Source organism: Mustela nigripes, chromosome 1, assembly GCF_022355385.1.
Source record: "Mustela nigripes isolate SB6536 chromosome 1, MUSNIG.SB6536, whole genome shotgun sequence".
NCBI classification, from domain to species: Eukaryota; Metazoa; Chordata; class Mammalia; order Carnivora; family Mustelidae; genus Mustela; species Mustela nigripes.
The window spans coordinates 22,398,184-22,419,413 of NC_081557.1; the positions used below are offsets into that span (position 1 = coordinate 22,398,184).

At 36.2% G+C, this 21,230-nt stretch overlaps 1 protein-coding gene across 4 annotated transcripts in view; it reads left to right on the forward strand.

The window, feature by feature from the left end:
• DCDC1 (doublecortin domain containing 1) overlaps positions 1–21,230 on the forward strand; it is a 440,084-nt gene that overhangs the window by 54,565 nt on the left and 364,289 nt on the right. For all 4 annotated transcript variants that reach the window (XM_059406535.1, XM_059406544.1, XM_059406519.1 and 1 more), the window contains one exon: positions 3,137–3,342. In XM_059406535.1, coding sequence (XP_059262518.1) covers positions 3,137–3,342 — 206 coding nt within the window. The remainder of the gene's footprint in view (positions 1–3,136; positions 3,343–21,230) is intronic.

Sequence of the window (21,230 nt, forward strand, 5' to 3'; positions counted from 1 at the left end):
TCTTTCTTCCTTCCTTCCTTCCTTTCTTTTTTTTAAAGATTTTATTTATTTATTTGAAACAGAGAGAGAGATCACAAGTAGGCAGAGAGACAGGCAGAGAGAGGGAGAAGCAGGCTCCCCACTGAGCAGAGAGCCCGATGCGCGCCTCGATCTCAGGATCCTGAGATCATGACCTGAGACGAAGGCAGGGGCTTAACACACTAAGCCACCCAGGTGCCCTGTCTTTCTTTCTTAAGGAAAGGGGCTATAATCTGCACAAGTTATTTTGTTCTGTTCACAACTATCACCCTAGTGCATTGATGAATGGACTCCCAAAAAATGTCATTGAATGACTAAGCAATGGTTGGAGAGAATTAGGAGGTAAGGGTTCAAGATCTCCCTAAGATAATGGACAACTGTGAAAGAAGTAGAAACACTGATAAAATTAAGAAATGTGAGGAGTATGTCCAATTTGTGTGGAAAGATGTGAAATTTTGTTTGAGATAACAGGATAAAATATATGGTAGAGTCAAATAGGATAGGGGTGGCTGGCTGGCTCAGTCCTTGTGGAACATGAAACTCCCAATCTCTGGGTTGTGAGTGTGAGCCCCACATAGGGTGTAGAGATTACTTAAATAAAATCTTATTTCTTTTTAAAGGTGTACACTTTCTAGCACTAAATTCATATCCTAGTTCAACCACCTTCCAAGAACTTGCTCAAGTTATTTAAGTTCTCTATGCCTCAGTTTCTTCACCTGTAAATGAAGATAATGATATTTTCTTCTTCATAAGCTTATTAAGAGGACTTCATGAATTAATATCTATAAATCAGTAAAACAGTGTCCAGCTAATAGCAATATTTTAGTGGAATTTAAGGAGTCTACATAGATTAGAGAGAAACCAGGCTGGAACTCAGGTAAGATGAGTGATGAAACCACAGGACAAAATTTAAGGAGGAGCTTACTGACGGTTGTGCACTTGCACAATTGAGTGTGCTCCTTTCAGTTTTGCACTGTTGACCCTTCACTTGTCTTACCCTAATCCTGATCCTGGTCTTAGTCAGCAAAGGGGAAAACCCTTTATTGGTAAAATTCTCTAAATCTGGGCACCTCTAACATCTTTATTTCTTTATTTCTTTATTTTTAAGTAATCTCTACACCCAACATGGGGCTCAGACTCACAACGCTGAGATCAAGAGTCTCATGCTCTATCAACTGACCAGCCAGGTGCCCCAGTGTGGGAGTGGTTTCTTGCTCTTGCCAGCCTCTGGGTTGACTCACTGTCTTCTGGTTGCTTTGCCATCTTTTCCGTTACTTAGATAATCAGTTCCTGATTCTTTCTGATCAAATCCAGTAGTGGATTCTGTTTCTCTGGTTGGGCCCTGACTGACATAACAATATATAATATACCCTAATCCTTCACAATAAGCATAGAATTTCTGAGATGTGGGGGAAGAAGCCAATATTCATGGAGAACCTTCAAGGCCTTAGGTACTTTAACATATAAAATAGTTCATCTTCATCAGTAATGGATTGGTGCCCACTGGATACTTTATAGGAGAGAAAGCAGAGGATTATAACTCATAACGGTTTGAGATTCATTGTAGCATATATCAGTACTTCACTCGTTTCCTTGCTGAATAATATTCCATGCTATGTATATACCACATTTTGTTTATCCATGCATCCACTGGTGGATATTTGGCTTACACCTTTTGGCTATTGTGAATAGTGCTGCTCTGAACATGCATGTACATGTATTTATTTAAGTGCCTGTTTTCTGTTCTTTTGGGGATATACGAATTCATTAATGTCTAGCTTGTTTTCTAATTCTACTGTGAATTTTAGGTTACAAATGACAAAATACAGTAATTTCTGTAAAAATATCTTTCTCTTCCTAAAGACTTACTCATATCTATAATCTAGTTTTAGTTTATTCTGCATGTTTTGCTCATATTTCTACCTACTGTATAGATATGTGTGCATGTATATATGTATAAGTATGTATGTACACAAGAGAGAAAGAGAAAGACAGTGTTTCTGTTTTTTTAACATTTAATGTAGCCATTCTGGGTCTCAAACTCCCCAGAACTATTTGCTTGTGTTTCATATTGATCAAAGAGGCCATGCTTCTTTCAAGGTAAGTGCTAATAAAGAAGGATTATTGAGAAATTTGGGCAAACAAATGTAGCTATTTTCAATTGTATGCAAATAAAATTTTATTTCTCTCATTAGGACAAATATAGAGCAGATGAGGGAGGGATCATTGTAATTGTAAAATCACATAAATTATATTATTTATGTGAAAAGAAAATATAATCTAAAATAAATCAAATGCACAAATAAAAAAAAAACCCAGGTGTAATTTTTTTATTTATGAAATGGAACCCTTTGAAAGGAGAGGAATGCTGATAGCAACCTTTCTATGCAATATACTACACTTCTGTTCTTACCTCTTTTATTTTCAGAGTCATACATTGTAATTTAGTTTCATTCCCATTAATATGAGTGGGATTTTGAAACTTAAATTCCTGCACACATCTTTGAAAATGTATAGGTCAAAGTAAACTGTTAAATGCAGAGCTGGTTTTCACTTTTAGTGAAATATTTTGCTTCTCTCACCAAAGATGTCCTAAAAGGCACTTTCATTCTAGTCACAGGAGAAGAATTATGTGTAAGGTTATTCTTTGGAGGTCATCATCTTTAAAACAACATGGATAATAAATCATATTAAAGGAGGGAAAAAAGCATTCTCCCAACCCTAAAGAACACAAAAGTTCAAGATCCATATTGTTTTATAGTAAGTAAAGGACCTTGGACTCTTTCAGTGGACCCTTTCAGCCCAGTGCATTGGATCAGTGATAGAGGCATGCTAAGGTGAATTTTAATTAGGACTAAATTGTGGTATTACTCTTTCATACCCTGAACATCTGTTCCCTTCAGAAATGATGATTTATGCAGGCTATCAGAGCAGACAGCTTGCTACAGCTTATGTCACGGTTAGTGGGAAGCTGGTGGTAGCATTTCAGAAAACCAGCGTCTAAATGGAGACTGGCCAGTGTATATGATATAGGTAAGGGGGGGAGGGGAAGTATGATGTGTCCATTTCTAGTTTTGAAGCCAAATATTGACTTGACTTAAAAAAAATTCTCTTCTAGACCATCTGTTGTTAATGAAGAAAGTAACTTGGACAATGAATGGGCTGATGCTTCCTACTGATGTTAAAAGACAGAAAACCAAGCCTGTTCTTTCTCTTAGAATGAAGGGACTTACTGAGAAGACCTCAGTCCGAATTCTGTTCTTTAAGAATGGCATGGGACAAGATGGGCAGGAGATTACAGTGGGAAAGGAAATGATAAAAAAGGTAATGTTGTATGAAATATTAAAATACAAATTAAATTTCAAAATTTTCATGGCTTTTGAAATGTGTTGGTTTCTTTTAGATATCAGTGTCAACTAATAAACTGAAATATTAAGAAGGTATTATAAAGAATGCAAAACTTCAGCTGTTTAGAAGCATGCTTACTCTAGTAACATCATAAATTACCTTAATAAAGCAACAAGATTTCTTTGGCTAACATACAGTTGGCCATTTACCTAGTTAGAAGTTATGCTTACACTTAGAGAACATTCTAGTTGGTAATAAATATTTTGTAAAACATTTAGGTTGAAGCCAATCTGATCTAGTTCAAATCTAAAATGTTCTCCTTTTCATTTTTAAAATTATAAGTCTTAGGGGCACCTGGGTGGCTTACTCAGTTAAGCATCTGCTTTGGGCTTAGGTCATGATCTCAGGGTCCTGGGATGGAACCCCACAGCTGTCTCTCTGCTCAGTGGGGAACCTGCTTCTCCCTCTCTTTCTGGCCCTCCTTAACACTTATATACTCGTTCTCTCTCAAATAAATAAAATCTTATAATTATAATAATAATAATACCTAGAAGAACCCTTGCTTCTGGAATGAGTAAGTAAAGTGGAAAATAACTAAGATTCCTTTTTAAAAGTATACATATGCATTTTTTTAAAAAGATTTTTATTTATCTGACAGAGAGAGATCATATGTTGGCAGAGAGGCAGGCAGAAAGAGTGGGGAAGGAGGCTCCTTGCTGAACAGAGAGCCCTTGTGGGGCTTGATCCCAGGACCCTGAGATCATGACCTGAGCCAAAGGCAGAGGCCCAACTCACCTAGCCACCCAAGTGCCCAGGCACCCCTCCACATGCATTTTTAAAAGCAAATCTAGATGGGTCTAAGAAATATCATGTAACAATCAAGCAAACTTTAAGAAACAAATTTTGTCATATAAATGCATGTTTTTTAGGGGGTATGTGTATTTCCCAGATCATCTTTGATCTGACAAAAATATGGAGGAACTAATAGGAGTTTGAAGAAAAAGATTTTTTTTTTACAAGACAGGCTAGTAATACCAACTAAAATTTATTAAATATATATTAGAGAGACAGTGAAACATAACCAACCTGTCCAGGTTTTAATCCTGGCTTTGTCATTGAATCTATGAGACTTTGGACACTTTACCTTCTCCGAGCCTCCATTTCTTTTTCTTTCTTTCTTTCTTTCTTTCTTTCTTTCTTTCTTTCTTTCTTTCTTTCTTTCTTTCTTTCTTTCTTTTTAAAGATTTTATTTATTTATTTGACTGAGATCACAAGTAGGCAGAGAGGCAGGCAGAGAGAGAGAGTAAGAAGCAGGTTCCCTGCTGAGCAGGAAGCCTGATGCGGGGCCTGATTCCAGGACTCTGAGATCATAACCTGAGCAGAAGGCAGCTGGTTAACCAACTGAGCCACCCAGGTGCCCCATCGAGCCTCCATTTCTTCATCTAAAAAAAGTGGATAATAATAATGCCTACCTCACAGAAATGATAGGAAAATTCAGTATGGTTTTCTGCATGGAGTAACAGCACCCAGAAAGTTCCCAATAAATATATGCCATTCCTATCTTTAGAACTAATAAATATACATCTACTAGAAATTATTTCTTTTACTAAAAGGAGAGATTTGTTATGAAATCGATAGGTATAAATCATTTTGTTATGCCAGAGTATTTTCAAAATGACTGTTGCTTGAAACGGGTGAATAGTTGACTAGGTAGATACTGGGAATTGTTCTTATTGAAATATCTATTTCTTCCTCTTCTTATTTTTTTGGTTACTTTATAACCACAACTGGGTGTTTACTGAAAATCTAAGAAAACAGGTTTTATTTCCTTATTATCTTCAGATTTGGATTATGAGTTAAACAAGGATATTACACACCAGAGTAAATTGTTAAGGCAAGTTGTAACATCTTCCCTGGAGATTTTGAAAACTAGAGAAGAGGGACACATCTCTTGGATTGTTAAAATGCAGTCATTCTTGGAGATAGAACCTAGATTAGATAACCTCTTGAGTTCACTTCAGTTCAATCTTTGTAATTCTATGCCTTGGTGGTAAAATGGGGGTAATAGTCACTTTTAAAGATTACATGTTCTTAGATGAAAGGTTGAGTATAAGTAAAAATGTCACTGCTATTTTGCTCTTTGACTCCAGAGAGATATTTATTTAAAAGTGGATGATCAAGCAATTCTTTAGCTTATTTTTTTTCTCCTTACAATTTGTAAAATTTAAAGAATTTTTGCAATTTATAAAACTTAGGACATGATTCAGTAATACACATATTTGTACCGTTTTGATTAAATATCACTTTGATTAAATAGGCAATATAGTCAATAATAATGTTTTAACTTTGTGTGATGACAGATGGAAACTATACTTATCATGGAGAGTACTGCATAATATATAGAACTGTCAAATCACTATGTTGTACACATGAAACTATATAACGTTGTATTTCCACTATATACCTCAAATAAAAAATACTTAATAAATAAATACCATTTATACAATCAAGGTAAAGATTAGGAAGCAACAGAATCCTGGCCCTGATTATCAATAGAATTTTTTGAAGAGAAAAATAAGTCTACCTAATTATTTTGTAGATAAAATTTACATTTTGAAAGTTTATTAATAATCACAAGATAATGCTGTATTTATAGATTAACTACCGACAGTAATAGGAATAAAAAAGTGGCATTGTCATAGGAGAAAGACAAAATATTTCTCGTTTATGATAAAATATTAGGAATGTCAGGGATTAGAAGCTATTTTTAGATTATTATGAAGTAATAAAAAACTGAAATAAACTGTAAAAGACTCTACTATGGTGAAGGCTATTGCAGTGGGACAAAGAGAAAATTATTGAAGATGGTGGTAAAGTAAGTTAGTTAAGGCATAAAAGTCTTCTCTGAGCTCAGATGGAGCCATAGGAAAATGACTATATTTTAATCTTAAGTGCCAAAGCAGAAGGAAATCATTTACTTATTTAAAAAGGTTAAGTAATTAAGAAATTTGACATGAGGGCAAAAGTGACATATTTCTTTACTAAACTTGGGATATCCCAACTATGGCCCATCTCTCTGAAACTTGAATTAGATGATTTTAGAATTACTGGGTATGGTTTAATAATAATACAGCACCTGCTACTATGAGGAATAGGCTAACCATATGTATCCAGGGTTTGAAAAAGATATTAAGGGGTGCCAGGGTGGCTCAGTCATTAAGCATCTGCCTTTGTGTCAGGCCATGATCCTAGTGTACTGGGATCCAGTGCTGCATCAAGCCCCACATCAAGCCCTGCATGGAGCCCTGCATTGGTCTCCCTGCTCAGCAGCAGGCCTGCTTGTCTCTCTTGCACTCCCTCGGCTTGTGTTCCCTCTCTCTCTGTGTCTCTCTCTAACAAATAAATAATCTTAAGGGAAAACAAAAATATTAAGAACAATTTGGGGCACAAGATACAAAGTTAAAGGAAAATGAAAAATATCTGCTCCAGATATTACTTTTTAAGTCTAGCATAGTGATTGGTGGATAAGTTTTATTTTCCATCAATTATCTCTTAAAGTCATTGTCAAAGAAGTGGCATTAACTGTACCGATTATTTTGTTATCTAGAATATCATCTCCTTTATGAGAAATCTTTTTTTTTTCTCAGCACTTAATAGTTATGTCTTATTTATTTGTTTTTTTGCATGGTTTTGTATGTGCTATCATAATGGCATGAGATTTCAATGGTGAAGAAGACGAAAAAGATAATGAATGAATGAAACAATGGAAAAAGTACCCTGTCCCCTTGGTCCAGTTTGAACTGATTGTTCTCTTTAACCTATATTCTGGGATTTCCCTGGACTATCAACCTGGAGATTATTTTTTCCTCTCTTTTCTGTTGGATTCCTCTCTCCTACTTCTCTAATGCTCCTCTGTCTTCATTTAGTCTATTAGACACATATTCTTGTTGCTTTCTAAGAAAAAGGACATGGGAGATTAGTTTTTTGAGATCTTGGGAAATCATTCTTTCCTCCAAATATTAAAGGTATTGCTCTATTGCTTCTTGTTTCCAGTGTTGCTATTGAGAAGTCTGATACCATACTGATTTCTCATCCTTAAATGCAGGTGACTTGCATTTAATTTTTCCCCTCCAAAAACATTTAGAATTATTTCTTTGTTTCCCAGGGTTCAAAAGTTTGTTTTGTTTTGTTTTTTAAGATTTTATTTATTTGTTTGACAAAGGCAGAGGCTTTAACCCACTGAGCCACCCAGGCACCCCATATATGTTGGATCTTCTTAACTGAACTTTCTTATCTGAGTGATTTCCTTATCTTTACCTTCTAACCTAATGAATATTTTTGTTTCTGCTTCCTTTACTCTCTATTTTCTAAGTATTTGGTTTTTGTTTGTTTTGTTTCTGTCTTTCATGTTTCAGAGTTTTCTTAAAGATGGGTTAATCTTCCATTAGTATTTAAGTGAAGAGCTCAACACCAACTGAAAAGCTCTTGAGCATAAGAATGTCTTACTGAGAGCATCTGGGTGGCTCAGTGGGTTGAGCCTCTGCCTTTGGCTCAGGTCATGATCTCGGGGTCCTGGGGTCCTGGGATCAAGTTCCACATCAGTCTCTCTTCTCAGCAGGGAGTCTGCTCCCTCCACCCCCGCCTGCCTCTCTGGCTACTTGTGATCTCTCTCTGTCAAATAAATAAATAAAATCTTTAAAAAAAAAAAAAAAAAAAAGAATGTCTTACTGAGACATGGGTTGCATTGGAAGAGTGTTTTGACTAGGATTTTTCTTTACGGTGGGGGAGTGGCTAATTCTCAGTGTTTGTCTTTACTCTGGGACTAATCAGTTTCTCCAGCAAAAATCTGCTAGTTTGAGCAATCTCATAGCCAAGTGAATAAGGGGACTGAGAGCTGTACTTTCAGCATGTAGATTTTCATTTAATGTCCCTCTTTTCAGTAAGCTGCCTTCTTTCTCAGCTCTCCCTGGTGCCTCTGATTTCAGGGTTCCTGTGGTTTAGCTTCTCCAGACACCAAACTCCTGTCTTCTCTTCTGTTGGCAAAAGTATAGTTAACTGAATGCTTGGTGTTCAAGGAGGGTTTGGGGACTTAACTGCATTTTATTGTAATAGTCAACTTATTTTCAGCCTATTTTTTAGAGTTATCTGATGGCTCCAATTTATGAGAACCTTTCTGGGGTTTTGCAGTACAAAGCAAGTTTACTTCTGCTAGCTTCAGTTTTGAAGTCTGTGGTCTGCTAAATAAATAATTTACTACGTATTTTTCCTCTAGCTCCCAGAATTTTTGTTACTGGAGTTTCCTTTCTGATTCTCTCCCTTTCTTTTTTAATTCTTTTATTTTTATTTTTTTTCATTCTTTTATTTAACATCGATAAAGCTGATTTTTTTTTAGGCGAAAAGATAATTCTAATATCTACTTCCTAGCCCAGTGGATAGTTTTGCCCAGTATGTTGGGTTTTGTACATCTGATTTGGAAAACAAAGTTTCAATCTACTTGAGTGAAAACAGAATACTTTTTTCTGTCATCTCTCCAGACATAAGATACTTATTGCAGATAAAGGGTCTTCAGTGTTTCTTCAAGTATGGTCCACAGAACATCTGCATCAAAATCATCTAGACTATACGTTAAAATTTCAAACTGTTGGCCCTCATTCCAAGCCTATAGAATTAAGAATATCCTGAGCGTGTGGCCTGAGAATCTGAACTTCAACAAATGTGTCCAGATGATTCCTAGACTCACTAAGTTTGAGAACTCCTGTTCTGGTATTCTAAATCTTCAAATTTACTAATTAATTAATGGAAATCTTCATAGATTCCTTGTTTGTTTTCCTATACTTGTGTTGTGGTTCATGAGAAAGAAATAAGTTATATGACATAGAAAGCAGGTTATGGGAAATTAGATTACTAGTTGCTAGCTTAGAACTGATGCAGGGAGTTAAATCAGGAAGAGAAAAAATTCTACAGGTTAGCAGAAGGTAGTCCATGTGGCAACTCTAACTTAGCAGAAATAAATATTCCCTTACTATTTATACGTAAACATATTTCATTATAGTGACTTTTCCCTGTTACTTCTAAAAAACAACATGAAGATTGAGAGAATATCTTATATGTGCCGGTCAAGGTATAAATAAATCAAGGGCACCCTTAAATCAAAAGAAAATCCAGACTTTTATGATGCTCACATTTGTTAATCGGGAAAATGACTCAGTAAGCCTAAACATAAAAAGCCTTCAAGAAGATATTTAAGTTTAAAATGTATAAGTCAATTGAAAAAAATACAACATAATAACATTATTATGGAATGTTCACACACAGATCAGTAACTATAACAGATTTTTCCAATAGTGTGGGAATTTAGAGAATAGAAAGGAATTTAGAGAATATTTTAAGAGATTCAAAAGTGAGCACCTGGAGTAACAAAATTTGATTAAGGATGCTCACCATGGATTCCGACAGGGGAGGTCATGCATAATTAGTATGTTAGAAGTTCTTTAAAGAGCTTTTTATGGTAGATGAGGAAAAACCGATTGATAAAATATTAAAACTACTATAAACTAATATATAAAATAATAAAACTATTATTGTTTTAAAAATTAGTCTAGTGTACAGACTAGGGATTAATATAATATTTTAAGATATGAAAGCTGATTTTTTTTTAAATACAGAATTTGATACTGGAGTTTATTTTCAAGAGGCCAAGTGTCTTCTATTTTCAACTTCAATGTTATACAATTGGATTTTTTTTTTTAAAGATTTTATTTATTTATTTGACAGGCAGAGATCCCAAGTAGGCAGAGTGGCAGGCAGAGAGAGGGAAACAGGCTCCCTGCTGAGGAGAGAGCCCGATGCGGGTTTCGATCCCAGGACCCCGGGATCATGACCCGAGCCGAAGGCAGAGGCTTAACCCACCGAGCCACCCAGGCGCCCCTGGATTATTTTTGAATCTTATAAATAATTATTTGGTAATCAGAATTTATTTTCTTAAATAAAATCCTAAGTGTGGGGGGCAGGAATGTGAATTTCATCAGCTGAAATAAAAGCAAATGAGAATTTACAGTTTGCAGATTTATTTACTTTACAATAAATACTTAACAACAGATAATCCTTAATATTAAGATCACAGATTTTATGAGATAATCTAATTAACCAACTCAGAAAACTGAAACTTAGGGAAGTTAGCTGCTCTATCCAAAATGGATCAGTTGGAATGGCTAGGACAAGAACCCATTTTCCTAGTTCAGATTTTCTCCATTATAGGAAAGTGCCACAAGTTAGTTTTTTATGACATTTTTTAAAAAAGATTTTATTTATTTATTTGACAGAGAGAGATCACAAGTAGGCAGGGAGGCAGGCATAGAGAGAAAGAGGGAAGCAGGCTCCCTGCTGAGCAGAGAACCCAATGCAAGACTCGATCCCAGAACCCCGAGATCATGACCTGAGCCGAAGGCTCAGCCCACTGAGCCACCCAGGCACCCAGTTTTTTATGACATTTTAAATCTTACGTTTCCTCCTTAAAAATGAGTTAACCATGAAAAAATGTGCAATATCTGTTCACAGTCATAACAGAATAACTAGTATCAGAGTAGCCATCCTATTTTATTTATTTATTTATTTATTTATTTATTTTTTAAAGATTTTTTTTTATTTATTTATTTGACAGAGAGAGATCACAAGTAGGCAGAGAGGCAGGCAGAGAGAGAGAGAGGAGGAAGCAGGCTCCCTGCTGAGCAGAGAGCCCGATGCGCGACTCGATCCCGGGACGAGAGATCATGACCTGAGCCGAAGGCAGCGGCTTAACCCACTGAGCCACCCAGGTGCCCCGTTATTTATTTATTTTTTATTTTATTTTATTTTATTTTATTTATTTTTTTTTTTTTTAAGATTTTGTTTATTTATTTGACAGACAGATTACATGTAGGCAGAGAGGCAGGCAGAGAGAGAGGAGGAAGCAGGCTCCCCGCTGAGCAGAGAGCCCGATGCGGGGCTCGATCCCAGGACCCTGAGATCATGACCGGAGCCGAAGGCAGAGGCTTAACCCACTGAGCCACCCAGGCGCCCCGTTATTTATTTATTTTTTAAAAAAGATTTATTTATTTATTTATTTGACAGACAGAGATTACAAGTAGGCAGAGAGGCTGGTAGAGAGAGAGAGAGGAGGAAGCAGTCTCCCTGCTGAGCAGAGTGCCAGTAGATCCCAGGACTCTGGGATCATGACCTGAGTGGAAGGCAGAGGCTTAACCCACTGAGCCACCAAGGCACCCCTAGCCATCCCATTTTAAACAACTGGGATTGGACAAAATATACAAAACAATGATTTTTAGATATTGCATCATGAGAAGTCAAGCTTGAGAGAGGAAAAGTTGAAGCGAGTCCTACAATGTACCCCATCTTTATACATAAAACTGTGGTATAAGGAGGGAAAATCCAAGAGAAGCACAGTGGTCTCTACAAGCTGAGGAGAAAGACATCAAAGTAGTGGGAGGTGGAAATGTTGGAATTTTCCATGAAATGCCATAAATTAAGGAACTACTTAGATAAGACTTCCTAAAAGTTGCTTGGTGGTCCCCTTATATCTTTGGCTAAATATTAAGTTGTTCATGCACGAGGTAAACTCCATGAGGCTTGGTAGAAACAACTAACTACCAGGGAAAAAACAACTAATGGAGATGTGAAAAGGAAATAAGGGTAGGAATACATTTGGGTTTGACGTGTCATAGGAGAGAGATTTTATTAAACATGTGGGAAATTCACAAAGATTCCCAAAAAGGTAATCATTGTCCAGGAGAAAAGTCAGTTCAATAGAAACAGAGCCCCCATATAGACTTAAGAGTAAAAGACACTTAAAAAAAATTTTTTTTTGTATTTATTTGAGAAAGAGAATATGCACAAGCAGGGGGAAGGGACAGAGGGAAAGGGAGAAGCAGACTCTCATCTCAGCTTAGCAAGGAGCCTGATGTGGAGCTCCATCCCAGGACCCTCGGATCATGACCTCAGCTGAAGGCAGACACTTAACTCACAGAGCCACCCAGGTACCCTAGTAAAAGATAAAGACAATGTGTGAAAGACATTTCGAAAGCTATTGTAAATATGTGAAGGAATTAAAAAAAAAACATGAATATTATATGAAAAGAAATGGAAACTAAAAATAGAACCAATGGAAGTTCTAGACCTGAAAAATACAATATCTTTTTTTTAAGAGAACATTTTTTAATGAAAACTATATTTTTCAAGACAAAAACAATTTCTTGAGAAAATACTTTTTAAAATTTGTGCAAATCTATTTTATGCTTATCTTATTAGAAGATTCTACATTTAGTCTGCTTTGGTATTTTGATTTAATTTTTTTTCATTTTTTAATTAACATAAAATGTATTACTAGCCCCAGGGGTACAGGTCTGTGAATCTCCAGGTATACACTTCACAGCACTCACCAGAGTACATACCTTCTCCCATGTCCATAACCCAATCACCTTCTCCCTACACCCTCCCCCTAGCAACCCTCAGTTTGTTTTGTGAGATTAAGAGTCTTCTTATGGTTTGTCTCCCTCCCGATCCCATCTTGTTTCATTTATTCCTTTCCTACCCCCCAAACCCCCCATGTTGCCTCTCAACTTCCTCATATCAGGGAGATCATATGATAATTGTCTTTCTCTGATTGATTTATTTCACTAAGCATAATACACTCTAGTTCCATCCATGTCATCGCAAATGGCAAGATTTCATTTCTTTTGATGGCTACATAGTATTCCATTGTATAAAAATACAATATCTTAAAAGGAAAAAAATAATCCATCAAATGGGTTTAACAGCAGATTAGACATTAGAGAACAAAAGATCAGTGAACTTTAAGACAGGGCAATAAAAGCTATCCAAACTGAAGTATAGAGAAGAAAAAGGAAAAGACTGAAAAAAGATGTCCTTTGAAGAATCAGTGTCATTTCTGTGCCCTACACCAGCCAAAGTCTTTAAAGCCTTTCCATGCTGTATAGTTTGCATACACCTATCCCAGTGAAGGGGAAGAAGTGTTGCAAGAAGATCCATTCTGTACTTTGCTGAGAAGGACAAAGGGCCTTCCATGAAGGACAAAATTTACAGAATGGGTGTGTGGGAGAAAAAAAAATACTGTAGATTTTCAAAGTGCATCTGCACATCCCACAGTCTTCTCCCCAGCAGTGTTAACTCTGCCATTTTACAGTGTAGTGTGTGTGTAGATTTGGGCTATTACTGGCATATTATTTGGGAGTGGGAGGATGGAGGTGGGAAGGACCAGAGATGGGTAGGATCATTTTTGTTAAGTTTGGAGCCTGATTGGAGAAATGGTGAAGCAATGAAAAGAATAAACTAATGGTGTGTCCAGAATATTTTATCTTTTCCAAAAAAGCCATTGGCAACCTAAATGAAGGCTGCGAGAGGCTATTTAAAAACTGTGAATGCCTGAAACTTATAAGCCCAGGTGTTCCCTGCCTGAGCTTAATGCTGTTCCCAATAAAAAACTAGTCCAGTTAATAAGTTACCAAAGTTGCCATGTTGGGGATGGAAACTGTTCGAAGTGGGAAAATCTTATTGGAGCATATACATGGGCAGGTGGTTCTGCCTACCCTAAGAGCAGGCAGCAAGGGCCCCTGGTCTTAGGGTAGAAAACTCCTGAAGTCTGTTATTTGAACTTTGAACTCTGAAATCATTCTTGATGGCCAGATTTAGTCACTAACAGTACAAGTTCACTAAATCACTTCAAGATTTGAATAATTTCAAAAGTCCTGGTCTCATACTGGAGCAGTGGTTCACTTTAAAATATAAAGCAAAACAATTTTTTTTTTAAATCCTCAGAATTAACTAATACCCAAAATGCTGCCTTGAATCATGATATCCATCAGTTCTTGACATCATCTAGGTCTGCATCTAGAACTCCATTGCAAAATCTTTTTAGGCACATGTTAGGTTTCTGTGAAAACTTGGTTTAAATATAAACTTAATACTACATTGTTATTTTTTGACTTAATGAAACTATAGAATTATAATGCTTAAGAAAAACAAAATACAAATTGTGCTATATCCATACCAAGGAATACTCTTCAGCAATAAAAAGGAACAAATATTGTGGTAAATGAAAGAAGCTAGATACAAAACAGTACTCACTATATGATTCCATTTATGTGAAATTGTCTAACAGATAACACTTCTCTAGTGAACACTGATCTAGGAATCAGTGGTTTCCTGGGGCCAAGTGTATTGAATAGTGATTGGGAAAGAACATGAGAAATTTTAGAGAGTAAAGGAAATATTCCATATCTTGATCGTGGTGGTGGTGGTTACACAGACACGTTTTTTTCTTTTTTTAAAGATTTTTTTTTTTACTTATTTGACAGAGTGAGAGAGCACAAGCAGGGGGAGAGGAAGAGGGAGAAGCAGGCTCCCCGCTGAGGAGGGAACCTGACACAGGTTTTGATCCCAGAGATCCTGGGATCATGACCTGAGCTGAAGGCAGATGCTTCACCGACTGAGCCACCCAGGTGCCTCAGATACATTTTTTTCTATCTGCATTAAACTGTACACTTAAAATAGGTACAGCTTATTTCATGTAAATTGTACATTAAAATAATAGTCTTAAAAAGGAAATAATAGGGCACCTGGGTGGCTCAGTGGGTTAAGCCTCTGCCTTCGGCTCAGGTCATGATCTCAGGGTCCTGGGATTGAGTTCTGCATCAGGGAGCCTGCTTCCTCCTCTCTTTGCCTGCCTCTCTGCCTACTTGTGATCTCTCTCTGTCAAATAAATAAATACAAATCTTTAAAAAAATAATTTTTTTTAAAAAAAGGAAATAATAGTATGTTTGGCATTATTAACATTTTAAAGTAATCTGGGCTATTTATTTTAAGAAGAGATCAATTAAGTATAGAATATCTCAAGAGTATATTTTAATAGATTACTTGGAAAATTTCCTCTGGTTATCTACTTCCCATTCACATTTTAATAATAAAATGCCAGAACACCTACATTTCAAATTCACCAGAAATAATTGCTTTTACAAATCATAGTGATGTTCATTATTAGTAAGAGCAAATAACTAGATTTGGCATGCATTCTTTCAACCAGTTTTATGAGAAAAAGATAAATAACTGGCCAATAAATTTATTTCCAGGATTTATTCAGAAAAATACCTTTAAGTTATTTAATAAGATGGGTACAAATTCATCCCAATCTCCTGGCATCTTCAGGTTGAAATAATGGTCATAATTTTTATTGTAAGTCATTATAAAATATTGGTCTTAGCAGAGAGTTATGCTTAATACATTTTATTACAGTTTAATTCTTTGAAGATTCACAATGTATTTGACAGTCTTTCAGTTAGCAAAAAAACTATAACAACAGATTCCCTTTCTCAAAGTATTCATGATGAATTGTATTCTCTTCTACTAAACAAGTACAATTAATTGCCAAAGGTGAAATATTTTTAGTAATCCAATGAATTTCATAATTATCCATTAATTTTCACTATTTTCAGCTTGCTAAATTTCTTTTAAAATTCTTCTCTGGGTTTTTAATGATTTTCTTCTTAGGTTTATATAGTGAATACTGTTGTAATATATTTGCTGTACAAATACCCATTGAGTTAGTTGAAACAGTGTTCCTCATTTGAGGAAGCTGGGCCAAAAAACATCTTTTTTCTATTAGTAGGATGATAGCTGCTAATAACAGAATCCTGATTTAAACAGACTTAAGCAAAAAGGAAGCAAGAAATCCAGGAGTAGGATAGTTTTAAGCATAGCATGATAGGCCTCCAGTTAGATTTTTTTTTTTTTTTGAGTTTTATTTAAGTAATCTCTACATCCAACAAGGGACTTGAACTCATGACCCTAAGATCAAGAGTCTCATGCTGTCCCAACTAAGCCAGCCAGGTACCCTCCAGTGACGTTATTTTTAATTTTCTGGATTTTATGCTCCTTCATATGTTGGTAACAGGCCAGGTACACAGCCTGGTACAATTTTAACCAGTGGCAGAAAGACTATCTATTCCTTATGAATGATGAAGCCTTTTCCAGAAGCCTTTTCTCATGTCTCATTGGCAGAACTAGATTGTGCCTACTCCCAAACTGACAGGAGGCATAGGACCACCATGATTGACCTAGATCAATCAAGGTAACTATAGCTTACCTCAAGTCCAAAGCTGTAAAAGTGAACCTCTAAACAAAATCAGGACAGCAAGGATGAGGCAAAAAATGAATATTGGGTAGGCCACTAAGAGAATTACTATGAATGTAAGGAGATTTTCTTATTTTCTTTCCTAAGGTCAGTGTAAGGTTTGGGCAGTATCAAGGGACCATGGAGTTTGGTTAACTATGAATAATACTAATGCTGTTGTCATTTTTGTGATTTTTTAAAATATTTAAAATTGTAAAAATTATTCTTAGCTCTTAGGCCATACAGAAACAAGCTGTGGCCAGAATTAGCCCACGATGTGTAGGCTGCTGACCCTTGCCACAGAAGACCTTTTGAAAACGGTTTACGGGAAAGTATAAATCAGGGCTTATACTTCTGAATGTAAACATATAAAAACATGTCTTTGAGGAGAAGGGCCTTGTTGGAGCTAATGGCTTGTCGATTGGCTCACTTGGCCATGGGTGATACTGAGCTCTCTCATTTGGACTGGGGTAAGGACATTCCAAACCCAGAGGCTCTAGACTGTGTAACCATACCACCTCCATGGTAACCATTCCAGAAACTGCAAACTTTGCACCAGATATGCCAATGGTTAGAGGTAACTCCCAGAACTATTAACAGATTAAACGAAAAAGAGTTTGTAGAAAATCTCTTCCCAGCTGCGTGTCAAAAAGTCTGGTTTTACAGCATGATGGCTTTAAATTTCAGTATCAGAAGGAATGTGAATTTGTAACAAAATGTGAATTTGTAAAAATAATATTTTAGCAAGTTTAACAGGTACAGATGAGTGGAAATGGTATTTTAATTAACCTTAATATTACAGCAAGATGACACTGTTAAATAATTGTGAATTATAAGAATGACCTGACAAGTAGTGGCTTCATTTCAGGGCTTTTGACAGAAATTTGTACTGATACTAATTCATACCACTGATAATTTACTCTGAGAAAATGATTCCTGAAGGTTGGCACTGCTTAAACGCTCTAAGGATCTTTTATCCTGAAAGTAGGAGAGAAAGACAGTGTTGCTGATGCATTATTAATTTCTAGTATCTGATTTTCTAATCCTGGCTTTTAAACTCATTTAACTCTTAAAATTTGGCTTGCACAAACATTTTTACTGATATTTTGGCACAATGAAAAGAGGGATCTTAGAGTTAGAAAGCTGTGTAATTTTACTTGACTGATTTTTTTTTAAAACACTAAGACAGCACTATTTGAAATAATTTTTTAAATCATTGAAATTTTAGTTGAAATAAATGGGACCATCTTTAAATAGCTCACATTTAGTTTAGTTTAATTGGGAAATTATAACTTTGGAGAAGGATATTTAGATATTTGAATGTTCACTAGTAACTAGAGAATATAATTTGTTCCAGAGGTCTTCACTGAACTTTTAAGAAATAGATTTTTAATATTAAGAAATTGAGCACTAAACATAAAGAACAGAAAGAGCAAGAACATGGGGAACCAAAGGAGGCGGCTCTATGGGACCAAACATAGATTCTTAATAGTGATGAGAGAGACTGGCTAAGGAAGAACATGTACTGAATTGTCTCCTGTTATTATTTCTGACAAAGAGGGTGGTTGGTGGTGGTGGTAAAAGGATAATCCCTGGAGACAAAGTCACATGGAATAAAGCGACCAATAGGAGAATTTTGCTACTCAGAGGTGAACTGTGTCAGTAAACTATCTTTAAAAACACAAGGGTGGATCCCATGCCCATGTCAGGAAGTACGTTTCATTCCCCTTTCTGTCTAAAGTCACAGACAAAATTCCAATTTCTTCTGATAACTTCTCTCTTCTATTTTGAATATTGCTGTACAAGCATTTTTAGTAAAGGTTCCAGCCCATGGATAGGAATCCAAGGTGAGTTTATATGTAGTAATCTCTAAAGAAATTAACCCAAAAGAGTGAGAGGGAAGGCGGGAAGAGTGACATTTGGAGTCACCAGCGTTATAACCTTTTTTTATTGAGTGGCAAGGACCAGTCCCAGCCATGGGTCTATTCCAGCTTAGGTATTCCAAGGAAGAATTGTATCTGACTTGTGAGAACACATGCTGTTGGTCAGGAACTGAACTCCTGCACTGATACCCTCCAAATAGGCAGATTGGAGGTCATAGATTTGCTCCACATGACAGAGTTTATAATCACTTGTGAAATACATTGCAAGAACGTTGTTATTTAGGTAAAGCACTCATATTGTGAATATTTTCATCATCAGTTAGAGGGTCTGGGATTATTCTTGTAACTTCAGTCTTACTCATAAACAGATATGCCTTCCTGATTTTGAGAAAAAGGGTAGCAATACATTTCGGAAAAATTGCCCCAAATTGGATTGCAGCTAGCATGCAAGAAACACACACAATTCTGTGAATGCCTATGGGACTTGGTGGCTCATGAGAACATTATTGGTCATGTGTGGGGTAGAATGAAGGCTGAGAACCTCCGACGTAATCCAGTAAAGGCCAATTTGTCAAATTAAGTTAGTCAATTAGATATTTGCCTTTTAAATGCAACACACATCACTTGATAGAGCAATTAGATAAAGCAAATTAGTCACAATGTTTGAAAGTTGTTCTCCAGACTGAAAGGAAAGTACAAGTTTGTCTTTATATACACATGAAGCTCTTTAAATATCTTTGTTGTCACAAAGAAAATGAGTTGGTTGGGCTAGGACTAGGATTACAGTTTTCAATTTTAAAGTAGGGATAGGGGCATCTGGGTGGCTCCTCAGGTGGTTAAACATCAGACTCTTGATTTTGGCTCAGGTCATGATCTCAGGGTCATGGATCCAGCCCAGAGTTGGCCTTACCCCTCTCTGTTCTGCTTGAGATTCTCACTCTTGCCCTCTACCCCTCCCCCCACTCAGGCTCACATGCACTCCCTCTCTCCCCGTTTCTCTCTAAAAATAAGTAAATAAATCTTTTTTTTTTTAAGATTTTATTTATTTGTCAGAGAGAGAGAGGAGCAAGAGTGAGCACAAGCAGACAGAGTGGTAGGCAGAGGCAGAGGGAGAAGCAGGCTCCCTGCTGAGCAAAGAGCCCTATGCGGGACTCGATCCCAGGACACTGGGATTATGACCTGAGCCGAAGGCAGCCACTTAACCAGCTGAGCCACCCAGGCATCCCAGTAAATAAATCTTTAAGGTAAGGATAAAATTGAGCGGAACTGGAGGCAGGGTGTTAACAGCAATGAAAAGATATTCTTTTTATTTTGTAATCATGTAATCCACGTTATCTTTCAATAGTTTTAGGTTACACAAAAGCAGTAGTACATTATAGCCATTAATAGTGAAAACAGAAGACAAAGTATTTTCAATTTGGATTTAGAATGTATTATATACTTTTAAAAAAAGATTTAAGTTAATTATTGTATTTTATTTTTTAAGTCAGCTCCATGCCCAGCATGGAGCCCAAAGTGGGGCTTAAACTTAAAACCCTGAGATCAAGACCCGGGTCTAAGACCAAGAGTTGGACACTTAACTGACTGAGCCATCCCAGTGCTATTATTAAGTATTCTCTAAACCCAATGTGGGGCTTGAACTCACAATTCCAAGATCAAGAGTTGCATGTCCTACCAACTAAGTCACCCAAGCACCCTTATTATATACTTAGAAATGGATATAGTGATTCATGTTTGGGGAGTCACTTTCAAAAATCTAATAAAACTTGCATGAGGTTACCTGATACTCTCCAGCACACTTTGTTACTTTAATTTTTCTCATGCTGTGAGTAGAACTTTCCCTCTAACTGATGCATGTTTAAGTCTTCACTGATGTTGAAAAGGTCATTGTTACAAGGGCTATAACAAGACAGATCAAAATATTAAAATATTCGAGAAAACAGGGGCACCTGGTTGAACATCTGACCCTTGATTTCAGCTGGGGTTCTGATCTCAGGGTTGTGGGATCAAGCCCCATTTGGGCTCCATGCTGGGTGTGGGATCTGCTTAGGATATTCTCTTTCACTCTGTTCTTCTCCCGGCTCACTCTCTATTTCTCTAAAATAAATAAATCTTAAAATAAAATAAAATATTAGAGAAAACAACTTTACAATATTAGAAACCACTGAAAGAATTTCTTGAGATTCAGACTTATGGGAAACCTTGAAATGTGGTTTATTAATTTCACTTTTTTGTACCCAAACAACCTAAGTTATTAAGGTGAACTGTGATCAGACAATATAATTGATTTTAGGACACTTGGGAAAGAATTTAAAACCCAAAGAAAGTACCTTAAGACCTAATTTATTTATTTTTATTTATTTTAATTTTTAATTAAAGTATAGTCGACATATTTGTTTCAGGTGGACAGCATAGTGATTCAACATATATATACATTACAAAATGCTTACCATGATAGCCATATGCTATCTGTCACCACACAATATTATTATAATAGTATTAACTATATATCCTATGCTGTACTTTTCATTCCTGTGGGCTTATTTTATAACTGGAAGTTTGGACCCCTTAGTTTCCTTTACCTATTTTGCCCATCTGTCCACCTCTCTCTCCTTGAGCAACCCCTAGTTCTTTCTCTATATTCATAAATGTGTTTCTCTTTGTTTTTGTTATTTGTTTGTTATTTGTTTTTTATTCTAGATTCCACATATAAGTGAAATTATAGAATTGTCTTTGTCTGACTTGTCCTGCTTAGCATAATACCCATTAGTCCACCCATGTTGTGAGGAATGGCAAGATTTCAT